The sequence below is a fragment of the Ochotona curzoniae genome, unplaced genomic scaffold (assembly GCF_017591425.1).
Source record: "Ochotona curzoniae isolate NIBS_2020 unplaced genomic scaffold, NIBS_Ocur_1.0 contig_2754, whole genome shotgun sequence".
NCBI lineage: Eukaryota > Metazoa > Chordata > Mammalia > Lagomorpha > Ochotonidae > Ochotona > Ochotona curzoniae.
Window position 1 is genome coordinate 30,880,852 of NW_024465582.1, and position 18,890 is coordinate 30,899,741.

The 18,890-nt window shown below is 46.3% G+C and overlaps 1 protein-coding gene across 1 annotated transcript in view; it reads left to right on the forward strand.

Annotated features, from left to right (window-relative positions):
- IPO11 (importin 11) overlaps nt 1–18,890 on the forward strand; it is a 140,431-nt gene that overhangs the window by 15,768 nt on the left and 105,773 nt on the right. The window contains exons 4-5 of the mRNA XM_040977596.1: nt 4,631–4,703; nt 7,766–7,969. Coding sequence (XP_040833530.1) covers nt 4,631–4,703; nt 7,766–7,969 — 277 coding nt within the window. The remainder of the gene's footprint in view (nt 1–4,630; nt 4,704–7,765; nt 7,970–18,890) is intronic.

Consider the following 18,890-nt stretch of genomic DNA (forward strand, 5'->3'; position numbering starts at 1 on the left):
CTAGCCCTGTCTTCATGCGAACCAATGAGTGATGCAGTCCGACCTGGTTCTGCCCAGCACTCACTTGACTCTCACATAAACCAATGGGAGCTGCAGCCTAGTTGGAGCGACCCACAATGACCCCCACCAGGCCCGCCCTCTGCCCTGGTTTGCCAATATGTGCAGCAGACTAGTCCAGTCTGTCCCACATCCCATTCAGCTCTCATACATGTCAATGAATATTGAAGCCTCATTCAACTTAACCAGCTCCACTATCCAGCCCACACACATACTGGCAGGTGCCTTTCTGTCTAGCCACCCGTGCCCCTGTCCTGGTTTTCATGCTCTCTGGTGGGAGTGGTACCCCAAAAGGGAGGAGCCCACTATTTCCCTTCTAGGCCACTCCCACTCCCAGATTATGCACTCTCCAGGTGGTTCTGGAGTTTAATTCGACAGTGCCAACCTCTGCCAGCTAATGCTGCGGCAAAGCCCAACCAACCCTCACCAACTAGAATTTTTGCTTGCACCAGTCGGAACAGTCAGCCCAAGTTGGCTTTTCCCTGATCTAGTCCACATGAGGTGCACAGGTGTTGTAGCCCTGCCTGGCCTGATCTGCCTCCATCCCGACTCACTGTCTCCAGTGGAAGTGGCTGTCTAGCAGGGGAGTCTGCTTTGCCCCCTCCCTCCCTGGTTCTCACGTGTGCTCTTTGGGCGCTGTGGCCACATCTGGTACGGCTCACCTCACCTTGGTATTCCGCAGTGTGCACTGTTTTGACATGACTGAACCTGGCCTGACCTTGTTTTGGTGCTTGGATTCGCCAGTGGGTGATGTGAAATGGCCCAGCCTGGTCTGCCCCCGACCCATGCCAAATGTATTCCAGAGGGAAACTTTCCATGGCCTGTTCTGGGCTGTTCCCTATCGTGGTTCTTTTGCTCACCTGCAGGTACTGTGTCCTGCCAGAGGAGTTGCCCAGGCTCCTGCATCAGAACCTGTCCCTATGCCAGATCTTGCGCTTATTGGTGAGTCCGTGGGCCAGTCCTACTCAGTCCACTTCCTGTCCTAGTAGGAACAGTGGCCTTTCCTAGCTGTCCTTCAACCCAATCTGGTTCTTACTGTTGGATAATTTAGCCCAGCCAATGCTCGTCCATACCCAGACACTGCTCACACATGGCTCAGTAGGGGCAGAGACCTAGCCTAGTCCGTCTTACATCTACCCAGGTTCTCCAGAGCACCAGATGGTATTGGAGTCTAGCCCAGCTTGGTGCGTCCAGTCCCAGTCCACACTTGTGCCAAGTGAGATTGCAGCCATATCTAGGCCAAGACACAGCCCCCACTCTGGCCCCTTCACTCAGCAGGGGGAACCTCAACCCAGCAAGGGTATACTTTCACAGTTCCCCAACCGGACCTGTTCCCAGCCATAGGTCGCGCACATGCCAGTGGTTGCTCTGACCCAGCGTGGCACAGCCCCTCACTTGTCTTGGCCTCAGCCTTTGATGCTGTGGCCTAGCATCCTTGGCTCATGCAGACCAGTCGGTGTAAGAGCCTAGCTTGGCATGACCTGTGCTCCTTCCTGATTTCTATTTTTGCTTGTGAGCTAAGGTTTGCTCAGTCCTGCCTGGTCCACCCCATTCCATTACCAACCCACACATTAGCCAGCCATTGGAGCTACTTTGCCCAGCTTGTCTCACTCCCAGGTCTGGACCATGTGTTCACCAGCGGGAGCTATGACCCACCAGGGGAATTTCCCAAGTTCCTCCATTTGACCCACTCCCAGACCCGGTTCTCATACATGCCAGTGGGTGTTAGACGAGTGCCCAGCATAGTCTGGCCTTCCATTTGGCCTTGTATGAGCTGGTGAACATTGCAGCCCGGCCCACTCCACACCCTAATCAGGATGCACATTCAGGTGCTGCTGCTTTGACCAGCCCAAACCGTTGAGGGTTCCTTTACCTGTGAGTGATGGCAGGCTCCTTGGTCTTACCTAGCTTAGTCTATCAGCACCCCAACTCTTGAGCTAACCAGTGGGACTAGTAGTTCCACAGGGTTTGGCCCACATATCCCCCACAGAATCTACCCCCGGAAATGGTTCTCCCGTGTGCTGGTTAATGTCATGGCTCTGCCTAATGTGACCCATCTCTTGAGGCATCCTTATGTCAGGTACTAGAATATGGTCCTGCTGGACAAGCGCCCAGCCTTAGCTTTTGCACAGACTGGTGTATGGTGGTCAGCATTGTTCAGTGATAACAAGTTCTATACAGGACTTAAAGGAGGCTGGCATGTCAGTCTTACCCATAAAGATCATCTAGTCCCTTGCTTACGTTCAAAGGAAAAGTTACTCTGTGATTGGGAGTCTTCAGGATTGATTCACAACCCAGAAGCACAGTGGGCTGAACACGGAGGTAACTAGGCAGCAGTTCATAGTCCCAAAACCCCAGAGTTCGCCCCTCCCAGTCGCATCCACTGCAGGATGTTGGCGGCGGGTGGGGCCTGGGTCTGCCATCTTCTCCAGATTTCCACTCTCAGTGTACTCACCAGGAAAGGAGCAGCCTCTGGAGCTCAGGCAGGCCCGGGGACAGCTCACTGTATGTTCCTGGTGGCTGGAATCAAGGCTCTGAGCATGGAGACTCATCTGGCCTGGGACCTGCCAGGAGCCAACAGGCTGCTAGAAGTTTTCCCCCCCGGACCCCAAGGTCGCCCCTCCCAATCCCATCCACTGTACGATGTTAGCCGCAAGTTTGCTCTTACATGGACAGCACAGGGTGAGTTAGGGCCCCCTCAGTTCAGTAGGACTCTACCCTAGCATCCTAGTATGAATACCTTTTCAAAGATGACATAAGACAACATGAAAAGTACCTGGGGTAAGGATTTGTGTGTTCGGTTTGTGGGCAGGGACACAGTTCAGTTCACAGGAGATGGCATTTTTTTAGAAAATTGAATACAACTTTTTTGATCTAGTTGAATGATTGGTCTCATTCCAACTACTCCATTATTGCCAAAATGGAAAAACTTAAAAGCTTTAAATTTGACATAAAATACACAGTTTAAAATTTAGCACATGTGATTTGGAGCAATGAATATTCTTCGTCCATGTCCTTCAATTTTGTTTCTTTTTTTTAATATTTCATTATTTTTATTTGAAAGGCAGAGTTACAGAGAGAAAAGGAGAGAGAGAATGAGATCCTTTATCTGCTGGTTCAATCCCCAAGTGAAAACAGTAGCTGTGGCTGAATGACTGAAGCCAGGAGCCACGTGTTTCTGCCCAAGCACTTGGGAACCTTCCGCTGCGTTGGTGGTGGAGCAGTTGGGACTTGAGCTGGTACCTGTGTGGGCTGCCGGCACTGAGGGCGGGGCTTACGCTCTGCCACCGGGCTGGCCTCTGACCTTCAGTTTTCTACTGTACTTCAGTCTAAGCCGTAAAAGTGACTATCTTTTTTTTTTTTTTTTTTTTTTTTTTAAAGATTTATTTTTATTATTTTTTCATTGGAAAGGCGGATATACAGAGAGAAGAGACAGAGAGGAAGATCTTCCGTCCGATGAATCACTCCCCAAGTGAGCGCAACGGGTCGATACTATGCCGATCCGAAACCAGGAGCCTCTTCTGGGTCTCCCACGCGGGTGCAGGGTCCCAAAGCTTTGGGCCGTCCTCGACTGCTTTCCCAGGCCACAGGCAGGGAGCTGGAAGGGAAGCGGGGCTGCCGGGATTAGAACCGGCGCCCATATGGGATTCCGGGCGTGCAAGGCGAGGACCTTTAACCACTGTGCCACCGCGCCGGGCCCGTGACTATCTTACAAGTGTAAGATGAAAACTTTTAAACTAGTCAAAATCTGTGTTCAGTTTAAATGTTCTCTAGCCTAAAATTCTTTCTGTAAAATCACCTCAGATTCCATGAAAGAATAATATGCAAGAATAATATTTGTTCTTATAGATTTCCCTTTTTAGCAGATTTCTTATATATATATATATATATATTTGTTTGTTTTCTTTCTTTTTATATACATATATGTATATATATATATATATATATATATATATGTATTTTAAAGATTTGTTTCTTTACTTTTTTACTTACTTGGAAGTCAGAGTAACAGAGAAAGAGGGAAAGACAAAGTAAGATTCTTAGCTGGTTCACTCCCTAAATGGCCACAGTGGCCAGAGCTGGGCTGGTCTGAAGCCAGGAGCCAGGCGTTGCTTTGGGTCTGCCATGAGGGCGCAGTGGCTCAAGGGTTAGGTCATCCTGCATTGCTTTCCCAGGCAATAACCAGGGAGCTGATTCAGAATGGAATAGCCTGGACATGATCTGGCGCCCTTAGGGATGCTGGCTGTGCGGGGGGAGAAGTAGCCTGGTGATGTTCCACTGGGAAGGTAACTTTTGACGTCCGTGAAAGTGCACATTAAAATATTATATTGATTACCTTGGGTTTGTCTTACTTCCTCTTGCTTACTGTGTTGTACTTATTTAATTGCAAAAAAAAATTTGTGTTTCTGACTTAGTGTGTGCTTCAGTACACAAGTAATGGAAGTATTTTTTACTTACCAAAAGCAGCAGAGACACATGATTAAAGGGCTTTTTATTGTAACATTCACAGTAGTGCTAATTTGCAGTCAGTATTGGGTGGCGTTCTTATGCATAATGATTTATCTTTTTACAGTGCTCTCTCTGAGGAAGAAAAAAGCACTTTGCGTGCTGGGCTGATCACCAACTTCAATGAACCAATAAACCAGGTGAGGAAATGAATGTTGGTTCTTCTTGCTCTTATGGTTCTTTTTGCAAAAGAAACTTTACATCATTTTATTTGTGCTTATATACATTTCTCTATTGATGTTTAAGAATGTTTAAATTATTTATTTACTTTTACTTGAAGGAGAGAGAGAGATTGAAATCTTCGATTAACTGATCCATTTCCCAAATGGCTACAGCAGCTGGAGCTGCACCAGTCCAAACTGGGAGCCAAGAGCTTTTTCTGGTTCTCCTGTGTGGGTACAGAGGCCCAGGGCTTTTCTCTGCTGCTTTCCTAGGTACAGTAGCAGGGAGCTGGAAGGGAATTGAAGCAGCTGGGACTAGAACTAGTGCCCATATGGGATGCTGGAGCATTTTAGGCAGAGGATTAGCATGCTAAGCCACTACACCAGCCCCCTGGTCTTTTAATTTTGAATCTAATTGTGGCCTTTAGGAATTTTGGATATATTTGACTATTAGTGGTTTAAAGCTCAGAAGTTATTTTAATGTATACTTTTTAGCTCTCTCAGTTGTTGGGCCAACATTTGCAAGCAAATCATTTGTGCCTTTATCATCTTACTGCATACAAGCCCATTGTAATGGTTTATATTTTCAGTGCTTTCAGTTCTTTTGTTACACAGCAGGATGTTCTTAGTTTCTGTGTATTTTCTGTGCTCATCACATTTTGAATTCTGATTGTTCTCTGTGGTAGATAGGTAGTAGATAATAAGGTTTTAGCTTTTCTCTGCAATGAAGTTGTCTTCTAAGAATAAATTGAAGTTTTACTTGTACATGTGAAAGTTCTTCAGTTTTCCTAAGGTAACACTGTTTATTATACTTGGTTCCTTTAATTGGAATGGTTGCACACATATTATTAGAGGACTTCTAGTGTAGGGAAACAATGAATGAAAAGGTCAGTTGAGGAGCAAGTGTTTGTACTTGTTATGACACCCCTTGGGAAGTATTCATCCCAGTTCAGGTGTGCTTGGGTTTTAGTTTGAGCCTTGCTTCCAGTCTGGCTTCCTGCTAATGTGTATCCTGGGATGGAGCAGATGGTAGAAGTGCTGGAGTCTAACCAAGTGGAGATTCAGATTGAGTTTTTGGCTTTGGCCTGGCTCAGGCATATTGGTAATTTAATTAGCAGATGAGAGACCTTTGTCTCCCTTCTTTTGTGTAAGTTTTACTTTTTTTTTTTCATGTAAGTTTAAAATCAATTTTTCTGGTCTAAGAATTTCAAAATCTGTGTATACATGGAATTCATAGAAAATTGCATTATGCAAGGCTTTTGAATCAAAATAAAAATTTCATGTTTTTCAAGGATTTTTTTTTTTAGATTTATTTATTTTTATTGGAAAGTAGGATGTACAGAGAGGAGAAGAGACAGAGAGGAAGATCTTCCATCTGCTGATTCACTCCCCAAGTTGTTGCAACAGCTGGAGCTGATCCTCTCCTTAGCCAGGAGCCCAGAGCCTCTTCCAGGTCTCCCACATGGGTGCAGGGTCCCAAGGCTTTGGGCCGTCCTTGACTGCTTTCCCAGGCCACAAGCAGGGAGCTGGATGGGAAGTGATGCCTCTGGGATTAGAACCCCAGCACCCATGTGGGATCCCAGCATGCGCGCGGCGAGGACTTTAGCTGTTAGGCTACCGCACTGGGCCTTTCATGGCCTTTTTGAAGTGCAGTTATATTTGACTTATTTTTTTCGTATTACAGTTTAAAAAAATTGTTTTTATTTGAAAGGCAGAATTATAGAGGGAGAGAAGGAAAGATCTTCCATCCAGTGGTTCACTCCCCGGATGCTGCTGTTTTCACAGGCTCTAAGCAGGGGAGCTGATCAGAAGTTGAGTTGCCGAGACTCAAGCTGGCACATGTGTGGGCTGCCAGTGCTGCAGCTGGAAGATTAGCTGGCTGTACCGTGGCCCAGTCCTCCCAGTGCAGTTTTTCTTGACCTGTTTAATGACTTGAATTCTTTGACAAAAAATCATATGGGTAACAGATGTGCCTTTCACTGGGGCCGGTGGTGGTTTTGGGTGGTTGATAGACTGCCTATGTGTTCTGAGGAATTATTAACCTATAGAAAAGGATTAGTAAAATATGTACCGTTTCATGTTCATTTTTTACTTTTAGGTCACTTGTTTTTAAACTTTGTCGCTTATAAAACCTCCCTTGTGGGAGCTTCACAATGTTCATGCAAGAAGGGAATTAAAAGGAAGTGGCGTTTTCTGTCATCTTCTTGAGGTTCCTTCGTACTGCTAAAATTGAACCTATTGAAAGATTATGCCTCAGTATTTAGTTAGAATCAGAACTGACAAATTAACAATATGAATCTAAATAATAAACCACATTTATTATTATTATTATTTTTTAAAGATTTATTTTTATTATGTTTTTATTGGAAAGGCGGATATACAGAGGAGAGACAGAGAGGAAGATCTTCTATCTGATGATTTGCTCCCCAAGTGAGCGCAACGGTCAATGCTCTGCCGATCCGAAGCCAAGAGCCTCTTCTGGGTCTCCCACGCGGGTGCAGGGGCCCAAAGCTTTGGGCCGTCCTCGACTGCTTTCCCGGGCCACAGGCAGGGAGCTGGAAGGGAAGCGGGGCTGCCGGGATTAGAACCGGCGCCCATATGGGATCCTGGGCGTGCAAGGCGAGGACCTTAATCACTTGTGCCACCGCGCCGGGCCCAACCACATTTATTATTATAAATAGTAATTTTGATAGCTTTTTCATAAAACAATAAAGTAACGGAGCAGAGTAGCACTGTTTGTGTTTTTGGTGTCTCTTTAGTGTCTGAATGCTTCCAGGATGATACTGAGATTTCCATGTTTGCTTGTTAATCTCTGTGCTGTCTTCTTGTGCTGGGGAAGCCTGGCTTCACATTGATTGATAACAGGGAAGAGAAGATCTTCACAGAACTCTGAGAGGGCCCGAAAGAGTCAGTCAGTGAAGCCTCAGTCTTACCAGATTGCCACCATTTTACCCAGATTTAAAGCAGTTCGTAAAGTCCTTCTTTTTCTCTTGCCCTTATTTCCTGTGTCTGTTTCTGGTGATCATTTGTTTTCTTTGTAGATCGCCACGCAGATTGCAGTGCTGATAGCCAAAGTTGCTAGATTGGACTGTCCGCGGCAGTGGCCTGAGCTGATCCCCACGCTCATCGAGTCTGTCAAGGTCCAAGACGACCTCCGACAGCACCGCGCCTTGCTCACCTTCTATCATGTCACCAAGACACTGGCGTCCAAACGACTGGCTGCTGACAGGAAGCTATTTTATGATGTAAGTGTTTGTTCTTTTTTAATTCTTAAAGTGATTCTTTTTTTTATTGGAAAGGCAGATCCCAATTACGGAAAGAAGGAGAGACAGAAAGATCTCCCATCTGTTGGTTCGTTTACCTAAATGGGTGCAATGGCTGGAGCTGTGCCTATCCGGAGCCAGGAGCCAGGAGCCAGGATCTTCCTCCAGGTCTCCCACGCAAGTGCAGGGGCCCAAGGCTTTGGGAGGTCCTCGACTGTTTTCCCGGGCCACAAGCAGGGAGCTGGATGGGAAGTGGAGCAGGTGGGACACAAACTGCCACCGCTATGGGATCCTGGCAGTTGAAAAGCGAGGATTTAGGCCTTTAGCCATGGTACCGGGCATGAGGTCAGTCAGTCATCTACTAGTCCCCCCGCCCCAAATAGCTGCCAGGGCCGGAGCTGAGCCCATCTCAAGCCAGGAGCCTGGGTCTTTTTTTTCAGGACACCGTGTGTGTGCAGGGGCCCAAGCACTTAGACCATCTCTGCTGCTTTTCCCAGGCACGTTAGCAGGCAGCTGGATTGGAAAGGCTTGTCCAGACACCAGCAGGTGGCTGCATGAGATGCAGGTGCTGCAGGTGGCTGCTGCACCGCGGACCCAGACTTTAACGGATTTCACATAATTAAACGTAATTGTGAGCACTGTGCTGTTATGAATATAGCTTTATTTCTCTGTTAGAAATCTTGCTAATTTTAATCTGTGCAGTGAAGTGAATGAAAAGATGACTTAGTTGATAAGGACGGTCAGAAGGTAGAGATTCGGGCCTGCTGCAGTAATTCTGATGAGTTGTTAATCTGTGAAGTGAAGGTGTGTAAAGGCAGCAGTCAGCTTTCCCAGGCGCACTAGCAGGGAGCTGCGTGAAAGTGGAGCAGCCTGGTCTCCATCTGGCACAGCTAAGGGGTGCCTGCACTGGACTAGAGGTCAGAGGCTGTAGCCTTAATAAGCCCCTGTGCTGACCCCAAGATGTTTCAGTCTTAAAGTGATAGTTTGGGCCGTTGTGGAAAGGAGTAAGTGAAGAGAGTATAGCATTTGAAAGAAAAGGCATTTAATGATTTAATGCAGGTGGCAAATGGAAACAAAGTTCTAGAAATGAATGCTTGTTTTAGTTTGGTTCATAAATGCCTTTATTTTTCTGAGAACTGCCGGACTCTGTGCCCTGGGCTTGTTTTGTACTAAACGCATTGTGTTATAAGTGCCTCTTGTTTGGGATGGAGTAGGAAGAAGGGGAAGGAGATGGTATAGTCTTGAACTGTGGGACATGCTCGGAGCATTCGTTTTTAAATCTCAAGTACAGCTGGAGAGGCTTCTGAGCCAGACTTTAAATAAGCTTCCCTGCTGGTCCTTCCGGCAAGGCTAAAGCCACAGTCGCAACCCAGTGGTTTCCAGTGCAGTCTTTTTTTTGTTGTTTTGGTTTTTTTTTTGAAGATTTATTTATTTTATTGGAAAGGCAGATGTATACAGAGAGGGGAGACAGAGAGGAAGATTTTCTATCCGATGATTCACTCCTCAAACAGCCGCAACGGCTGGAGCTGAGCCAGTCTGAAGCCAGGAGCCAGGAGCTTCCTCCACATCTCCCATGCAAGTACAGGATCCCAAAGCTTTGAGCTGTCCTCGACTGCTTTCCCAGACCACAAGCAGGGAGCTGGATGAGAAGCGGGGCTGCCGGGGTTAGAACCGGCGCCCATATGGGATCCTGGCGTGTTCAAGGCGAGGACTTTAACCATTATGCAATCGCACCGGGCCTGAGAGCAGTCTTATGTTCATCTGCTGATGCTGAGTATAAGAGAAGTTCTTTTTGATATTCATATGGTTGCTTTTCAGACCCTTTTCACTTTTTCTTGACAAAAGCTAATAAATGACTAATGAAATGGATAGTTGATCATAACTCTTTCTAGGTTTCTAGGAATTTCTTTTTTATTTTGTTTCCCTCCCTGGGACTTAAATTTTGTGTTGGGAAGATTCTCAGAGTGAAGTATCTAGAAGATTCTGGGTTCCAGTTTCTTGCTCTTGAAGGTTGCTGTTTGGTAGAATTCTGAATTCCTGTGTTGGTTTCCTGTGGGATACTTCCTGCTGCGTTGCTTTGGGTTTTCAGGTATAATTGCTGTTTAATGTAGGCGTTCTGTTGTGCATTGTTCTATTCTGCCCAGATAAGTGGTCTTTTCTGGATAACTTGCATGATTTTGTTTTGTGTTTTTGTGGTGGTTTTGGCTTGTTCTCATTGTAGAAGGAAAGATAGGCCTACCTAGCGTCAGAACTTACTTCCAGTGTGGTACCTGCCACCTTGTACTGAACTGTGCTTACTGATTTAGCTTTTTCTGACACACTACGCTGTCTCTTGTTTATTTCAGAAGCAGAGAGACAGCAAGACTGAGTGAGGGAGTGGTAGATCCTGGCTGCTCGCTTGTTAGTGAAGGCATATGATGGGTGGGGCTGGGCCAAGGTTGGAGCCAGCCAGCAGCACGAGAATTCTTGTCTTGTAGGTGGGGGACAGTTGCAGGTGGGGCAGGAGCCGACTCATTAGTGCTGACTCATAGTGCTGCCTCCCCCGGGTCAGCATTATCAGGAAGCTGTAGTTAGGGGGAGCTCAGCTCAGGCACCTGTGTGCCCTCCATGGTGTGGCAAGAGGCTCACTGCTTCCTGTGGCTTCAATTGCTACAGTTCTTTTACCTAGTCTGAAACAGTTTCTGAGCACCTTTAGATGTAGAAACCCTTTGTTGCTAGATTCCTTCTAAAGATTCCTTCCTTCAGAGTGATACAGGTAAAACTTCAAAAAGCCAGATTTCTTTTATCTTTTTTGGAAATTATACAGAGCCAAAAGTACCTGGAAAATAATTCAGTTTAGTCCTTGTCACTCTGGAGTGGACTAGATAGACGTGGAGACATGGACGGTGGTAGAGATGTGGCAGGAACTGTGGGAAAGCTCCGTCGATCTCTGAGCGCAGCTGGAGGAAGACACGGTGAGCAGCCGTTTTGCTGGTTAAAGCTGTGCCTGTTATTTTGGCAGTCTGAAGTATAAAACATTTGCCTTTTAATACTATGTCTACTGTAATACCGGAGTGTAAGGCCGGTTTTCTGTTACCAAATCAGTGTCTCACATGTGAATGCAAGCTTGCAGTTGAGCCAGTTGCAATGGCAAAGTTGTGCAGGGTACAACTTAAAACTGCTGTCTTTGCTCAATGTCACTGAACAGTTTTATATTTTTTCTGTTGTTAAAATTAAGATAAGTTCTTTCATGGGTGACAAATTACAAAATCAGTTGAGAAAAAATTGTTTTGCAGTGGCAAAATTGATCTTGATTTGACACAAAAGGGTCTTTATTTTCTTTTTTTTTTCTTTTTTAAAATTGTATTTATTTTTGATGGTAGTTGATTAGGGTGATTAGGGTTAAGGGCTACTCCAGCAGGTGGATAAGATCACCATTTCCACATTCTCTTTTTTTCCCCCTTCCTGTATCTGGGAAAGAGGGGAGACAAGGAGAGAAGCCACACCCAGCCTCCCAGTCGCCTCTGCGCCCTGGGTCCAGCCCCCCGACTCCACTCCAGGGTCCCTGTTGTGGTACATTCTCTGAGGGTCCTACTCAGGAGGTTTTGATACTTCAGCAGTTCTGAATTACTACCAGACTCACCGCTCCAAGCAGGATGAAATCGCTCCAGAATGCACTGGTTGACATAGTCCACCCTGGAGTCTCTGTTTGCCCAGGTACTCTGCCAGTGCTTGGCTGGGGTAGTTGATCGGTTCTGTCCTCTGTCACGGTCCCAGGTGTCCTCTGCAGGCTCCAGTGAACCGCCATATCCTCCATGTGCACCTGGACATGCTGTCCACTGCTTTATCTGAGCCACTAAGGAGGCCTAGTTTGACATTCACTTCACGGTCAGACCATGGAACCTGCACTTCTGTTCATGAATGGGGTTTTGAGTCCAAAAATTCAGTTGGGGGAAATCCCCAAAGAAACTTCATCTGAGGTGACCCCAGACCTGGTTCTTGCGTGTGCTTGCTAACTCAAGGTCTGGCAGTCTGTCGTCCCTATCAGCTTATGTGTGTGCTAGCGGTTGCAATCGCTGGGTCAGTTCTGGCTCCAGCCCTGTCTTCTACAAAAACCAATGGTTGGTGCAGTCCAGCTTGATCCTGTCCACCACACACTTGGCCCTTATACAAACCAGTGGGAGTTGCAGCCTAGTTGGAGTGACCCACAATAACCCCCACCAGGCCTGACCCCTGCCCTAGTTCATGTGGTTGCCAGTATGTACTGCAGCCTGGTCCAGTCTCCCACATCCCATTCAGCTCTCATACATGTTAATGGCCATTGAAGCCTAGTTCATCCTAACCATTCTCCCATCCATCCCACACACATGTTGTTGGGTGCCGTTCTGTCTAGCCACCTCTGATTTGTCCTGGTTTTCGTGCTCTCAAGTGGGAGAGGTAGCCCAAGAGGGAGGAGCCCACTATTTCCCTACCGGGCCTCTCCCATTCCTGGATCATTCACTCTCCAGGTGGTTCTGCAATTTAACTCTTCCGCTGCTGCAAACCCTAACCAGCACTCACCCACTCTGGCTAATGAATGTGCCAGTTGGAACAGTGAGCCCAGCCTAGCTTTTTGCTGATTTAGCTCACATTTGGCCAACAGGTGTTGTAACCCTGCCTGGTCTGGTCTGTCTCATCGCAACTCACGCTCTCCAGTGGGAGTGGTGTCCCAGCAGCGGAACCCACATTCGCCTACCGGCTTTGCCTGCTCCCTGCAACCCTAGGTCTTATGTGTGCTGATTGGGTGCTGTGGCCTGCCTCACTTCAGCATTTGTCAGTGGGTGCTGTAGCCTGGCTGGGCCTGGCCCATCCCAAATTCCAGCTGACGCTGGTGGGGCTACTGTGTTTTGTGGAGTGGTTGTCTGCAATAAGAATTTGTGGTGAGGAGCACAGCAAACTGTTTGCTTTGAAGACACAAGTGAGCAGGAAGCCAGGCGCCCAGCCCCTACACATTGGTAGATGCTCTGCGCCAGCTGTGTCCCTGACTGCAGTGATGGCCACGTGACTTCAGCCTGGGCACTCTGTCGGTAGTCCGTCCTTTGTCCTGGAACAGGGATTCCCCTGCCAAGACCTGAAGTTCCCTAACCCTCACTGGGAACAGTACTGGCTACCACTGTGTTATCTGATGGAGGAACAGAGCACTGTACAAATCCAGCGATTAGAGCACAGTGGGTCTGGCTGTATCACTCCCTCGGTTTGATGAGGTAAGGCAGGGGAGGGGGCTAGGAAACAGGTGCTTGAGGTTATTCTTGTTTGGGGTTTGGTTTCATATGGAAGAAGTGCAGAGAATTGCCCGTTCCCCCTCACACCTACAGCCTGCCCTGCTTACATCCTCCCTTCTGTTTATTTATCTAAAGGGCAGAATTACAGAGGGAGACAGAGAGATGGGAAGATCTTCCATCCTCACATTCACTTCCCAAGCGGTTGCAATGGCTATGGGCTGGACCAGGCCAAAGCCGGGAATTTGGAACTCTCTCCAGCTCTCCTGAGCAGGTATAGGGGTCCAAGGACTGGGGTCATCCATTTTCTGCTATCTTTCCTTGTCACACCAGCAGGAGCTGGACCAGAGTGCAGCAATGCAGTACAAATAGGTGCGTGCCCATACGGGGTGTTGGCATTGCAGGCAGCAGCTTAATGCACCACACCACAACACTCGCCCCTGCCCTGGGTTTTTTTTTTCCCCCCTCTAACAGTTACTTAAATTTTTTATTGGAAGGGTAGATTTACAGAGAGAAGGCGAGACTTTAGCCACTAGGCCTGACGTGCTGGGCCCTTCTCTTCACAGTTTTAAGAAGAAAATGTAGAAAAAGTTTTTCTCCTGCTTTATTTCTTTTTCCCATTTACATCTTCTGTCAACATAAATCAGTTGCTGTGTTTTGGAGTAGATAGGATGTCATTCAGGACTTGGGAAAGCTGGAAAGTGGATCTCTTTCTACTTTTTCCAGTGTTGTTGTTCCTTTGTTTCTCTCTCTCTCTCTCTCTCTCTTTTTCCCCTTTGTCTGTGTCCCTTCTGTTGCCACTAGTCTGGAAGATATTTAAAAAAAATTTTTTTTTAAATATTAAGGTAGACTTCATTCAGTGGGAACTACTACATTGAGGTTTTTCAGTAGAAGAGTGATTGGGTTCAATTCAGACTTATAGAGTGAGAATTTACAGCTCAGGAATGGAGGTGTTGGGTGTGATGGATTGTTAGTGGATTAAATGTTAACAGCAGGTGAAGGAAAAGGGTTTCTGGCTGACAGTTTGTTGGGAATCTTGCACAAGGCAGGTAAGTGTGGTCAGATAGCCTCTGGGAGATGTTGGAGCAGGGTGAGGGAGCCAGTTCATTATTGAGATTGTGCAGGATGCTGGCCAATTCTGCTAGCGGTCTTGTTGCTAAAACTGGACCGTGCAGTGACGATCATGGAGACCCAAGTTAGGAAGAAGATTCTGAGAAGCCTGACTGAACTTTGTTCACAGGTGGGCTCGAAGAGGTGAAGGATAGTACTGTTGCTGTGTGTTCCTTCCAGTTTTTCCTACTTGACTCCTGATTTGGAGCTTTAATAGATAGCTTCCTTAACTAGGAACTTAATTCCAAATCTGGAAACTGAAATAGAGAATAATAAATTTTTAAAGGAATTATTAATTGAAAGGCAGAGTTATAGAGAGATGGGGAGAGATACACACAGAAGGAAATCTTGCATCTGCTGCCTCACTCCTTAAAAGGCTACAGTAGCCAGGGCTGGGCCAGACTGAAGCCCCGAGCCAGGAGTTTCTTGCATGACTGCCAGATGGGCGTGTGTGCCAAGGACTTGGGCCATTCTTCTCTGCTTTTCCTAGGCACGTTAGCAGGAGCTCGCTGTAGCTTTCTGTAGCTGCTTTTTCCTTTGATTCTCCTGTAGTGTTTTTACCCCTCATTACTGCCCTGGCTTGCTTTTCTTCACCATGTCAGAAGCTTGGTCACCTGGGCTTCTCCATATTCTTTTTCTTGGCTTTTTATGCACTTAGGTAAAGAAGAAAGAACAGTTGCAGAGAATATCTGAAGTTTACAGAAAAGCTTGAAATCTGGACGCCAGCCTTTCTGATCAGCATTTCTTGGAGTCTTGTTGTAAACTTCATATCTTCTTTGTAACAATACTCCTATCCTGAATAGTATTTCTAAACAGTGTCTTCAAAAGGCATCAGGGGTGGATATGGCCTAGCTGTAAAAATATTGCTTGGGTTACGGTCACCCTGTGCAGGAATGTGTGGGTTGGAGTCCAACACTAGGTTCCAGCTTGCTGCTGATGCAAACCCTGAGAAGGCAGCAGATGATGTGCGTTACCTGGGTCCTGCTACTTGTGTAGGAGACCTGGATTGAGATCACGGCTCCCAACTTTGGTTGGGCCAAATACCATGTGCTGTGGCATTTTGGAAGTCATCAATGGATGGGAGACCTGTTTATATTTGCTCATTCCCCCACCGGCCTCCTTTTCTCTAAGTCTTGAAAAAAAAAGTTTTTGGAAGATGCATATAAAAAGTTATATTAAAATGTTGGAAAGGGGTGCCCAATTTAGCAAAGGGTCATTGTGTGTTGTCAATTCTCACCATCACAAGTATTAGATTCTGTAGTTAGTAGTAATAATAATAATAATATTAATAATTCAGAAGTTGTTATGGGATGCTAATAGGTATCTGTGAGTTCGAAAACTAGAAGTTAGTTCTTTGATATTAAATTGAAATTTACATGAGAAATGAATCTTGAAACCTAAATGATGGAAAGGGTAGTTGATCATTCGTTGATTGTTGTCTTTGGCATCTGTATTTAAAGAACCAAATATATTATGTGTCTGCAAGATTTTGTCAATTCTACTGTTATCTGATTTATCATGCTTTTATGTTTTTGACTCAAATATATAAGGCTAAGTAAAAATTTAACCTTTCAAATTTAGAATTATGAGAAGTATCCTCTAGTTATGAAAAAATGGATAATCCATTTGCCCCCAGCAAATGTTTATGTTGTGAATGAACCCCCAAGGGTGCGATCCTCAGTGATGGTAGTGCCCTGTTCTCCCTTCCTGTGAAGAGTATGAACAGCAGGAAGGGCTGCCAGAGTCACCTTTCATTATTTCCGTGATTCTTGATGTTATGGTATTTTTTGGAGAGTGCCTTAAGCAGCAACTTTACCCAGTTTGCTACAGTGCTACCACTATCTTCTGCCTCTTTTTTTTTTTTAAATTTTTATTTATTTTTGTTTGAAAGGCAGAGTTACAGAGAGTGAGGAAGAAAAGTCTTCGATCTGCTGGTTTGCTTCCCAAATGGCCACAAAACCGTAGCTGGGCGGGTTTGAAACCCTGAGCATGGAGCTTGTTTTGGACCTCCCACATGGGTGCAGGCGCACCAGCACATGGGCCATCTTCCAGTGCTTTTCCAGGCACATTAGCAGACAGAAGTGGAATAGTTGGGACTTAAACTGGTGCCACTCATATGGGATACTGGCATCTCAGGCGGAGGCTTAAGTTACTACACCATGGTGCTAACTCTTCCTGATATATTAAATGCCTAATTCAATTTCCCAATAGCAACAAAGATTGTCAGTATTCTGAAAGGTGATACTGTGTTCCAAGTGGCAGGTGTTAACAACTTCCAACATGATCTGTAGGAACAATTCAGTTTTCTCTTAAAAAAAATTTTTTTATTAGAAAGTCAAATTTAGAGAGAGAGAAGGAGAGACAGAGAGACAGATCTTCCATCTGCTGCTTCACTTCCCAGGTGGCCACAATGACCTGAGCTGAGTCAATACAAAGCCAGGAGCCAGGATCCAGGAGCTTCTTCCAGGTCTTCCACGTAGGTGCAAGGTCTCAAGGCTTTGTGCCATCCTTTGCTGCTTTCCCAGGCTACAAGCAGCAAGCTGGATGCGAAGTGGGGCCACTGGGATATGAACCTGTTCCCATTTGGAACTTTAGCCACTATACTACCACACTGAGCCCAACTCACAGTCCTGAACTGTGGTTTAGAAACCCATTTCTGGCAGCCCACATAGAGTTTGTTGCTGCTCGTAGTTGTAAATGCACTTGTTGCTGCTGGAACTTGCTTCTGTTGCAGATTTTTAAGACTCCTGTGACAGTTGTACTTTGATGAGCACTGCGTACTTGGTGTAGCACTCTGTATCTGACATCAGTGTGATCTTAAAGGAAGTCTTTGACATGGGGAGTGGTTCTGGATAGAGACCTCACAGCAGTTCTGCCAAGTGGCCCCACTTCTTCATAGACTCTTAGTTTTTATGATACTGTTGCTTTCTACTTTGATATTAAGACAAGGATATCTGTAATGTTGTGCCTACAATGAATTATTAGAATTGAATAATTTGAGTTTACTCTTTGAAATATTACATGTGTGTTCAGAACATGCAAGAGTTACTTAATAGCTAGTAGCTACCAGGTATGTATACAAGGCAAAGAAGGCCATGGTAAAGGTACATTGAGCCACTTCAGAGTCATTCAGCTTGGTGGTTGGAGAAAGGGATTCAGCCAGAGGCAGCGGCTTGTTGACCTTGTCTCATACACCAGAAAGAAACCCGAGGGGGGTGGATGACTGCAGAGTGGGTCGCGGACTCCTAACTGGGAAGCCAGCTCCACACTGCAGCTAAGGAAAGTTCCAGTCTGTGGCTCTGTTTAAATGCAGAAGGGCAAATGGGCTGATCTCTCTCTTTTATTTTTTTTATAATTTTTTTTTGTTTTGTCAATCTTTACATAGTTAATTTGGGCAAAAAGGGTCAAGGGCTACAGGAAAGTGGGTAAGACTGTTATTTTCATATTGTTTCCTTCATATATCTGAGGTAGAGGGGGATATTGAGGGAGAAGCCCCACCCGGTTTCCCACGCACCCCAAGTCCCGCATGTGGGGCATGCTTCTAGATACTCATTGAAGTGGTTTCAATAGGTCATCAGTTTTGAAATTGCTGCCAATCTTGCCTCTCCAAACATGATGAGGTTGTTGAAAAATCCATTAACTGACATTGTCCATCATAGCTTCTCTATTTGCCCGGTATTTTGTTGCCAACCTATAGCTGAGGTGGTTGATTAACTTGTTCCATCTTCTGTCCCTTCATGGTTTGAGTTCTGAGTCTGGCATTTCAATTGGGGAGATCACCAAAGAAACTTCGTCTGAGGTGTTCCCAGGCCAGATACTTGTATGCACCAGCAAGCACAGGGCCCAGCACAGTCCATCACCTGGTCAGCTGGTAGTTGCAATTGCTGGATTGGTTCTGTTTTCAGCCCCGCCTTCTACTGGAACCAATGGGTGTTGCAGTCCAGCCTGGTTCTGCACAGCACATACTCGGTCTTCACCAAAACCAGTGGGAGCTGTATCCTGATGAGAGCGACCCACAATAACCCCCACCAGGCCCACCCCCTACCCTGGTTTGCCAATATGTGTGGCAGACCAGTCCAGTCTGTCTCACATCCCCCCTGGTTCTCGTACATGGCAAATGGCATTCAAGCTTGGATCCATCTAACCAGCTCAACAGTCAAGCCTTCACGGGTGTGGTTGAGTGCCTCTCTGTCTAGCTACCCCAGCCCCTGTCCTAGTTCTCGTGCCCTCCCATGGGAGTGGTAACCCAAGAGGAGGGAACCCACTATTTCCCTCCCAGGTCTCTCACTCCCGGATTGTTCACTTTCCAGGTGGTTCTGCAGTTTAACTTGACAGGATTAGCCCCCAGCGCCAGTTTCTGCCAGCTGATGCTACGGCTATGCCCAAACAGACCTCTCCCATTCTAATTGTAGTCGCACCCATAGGAACAATCCACCCATCCTGGCTTTTCCCTGATCTAGTCCACATGAGGTGCACAGGTGTTGTAGCCCTGCTTAGTCTGGTCTGCCCCCATCCCAGTTCATGCTCTCCAGTGGGAGTAGCTGTCCAGCAGGGGA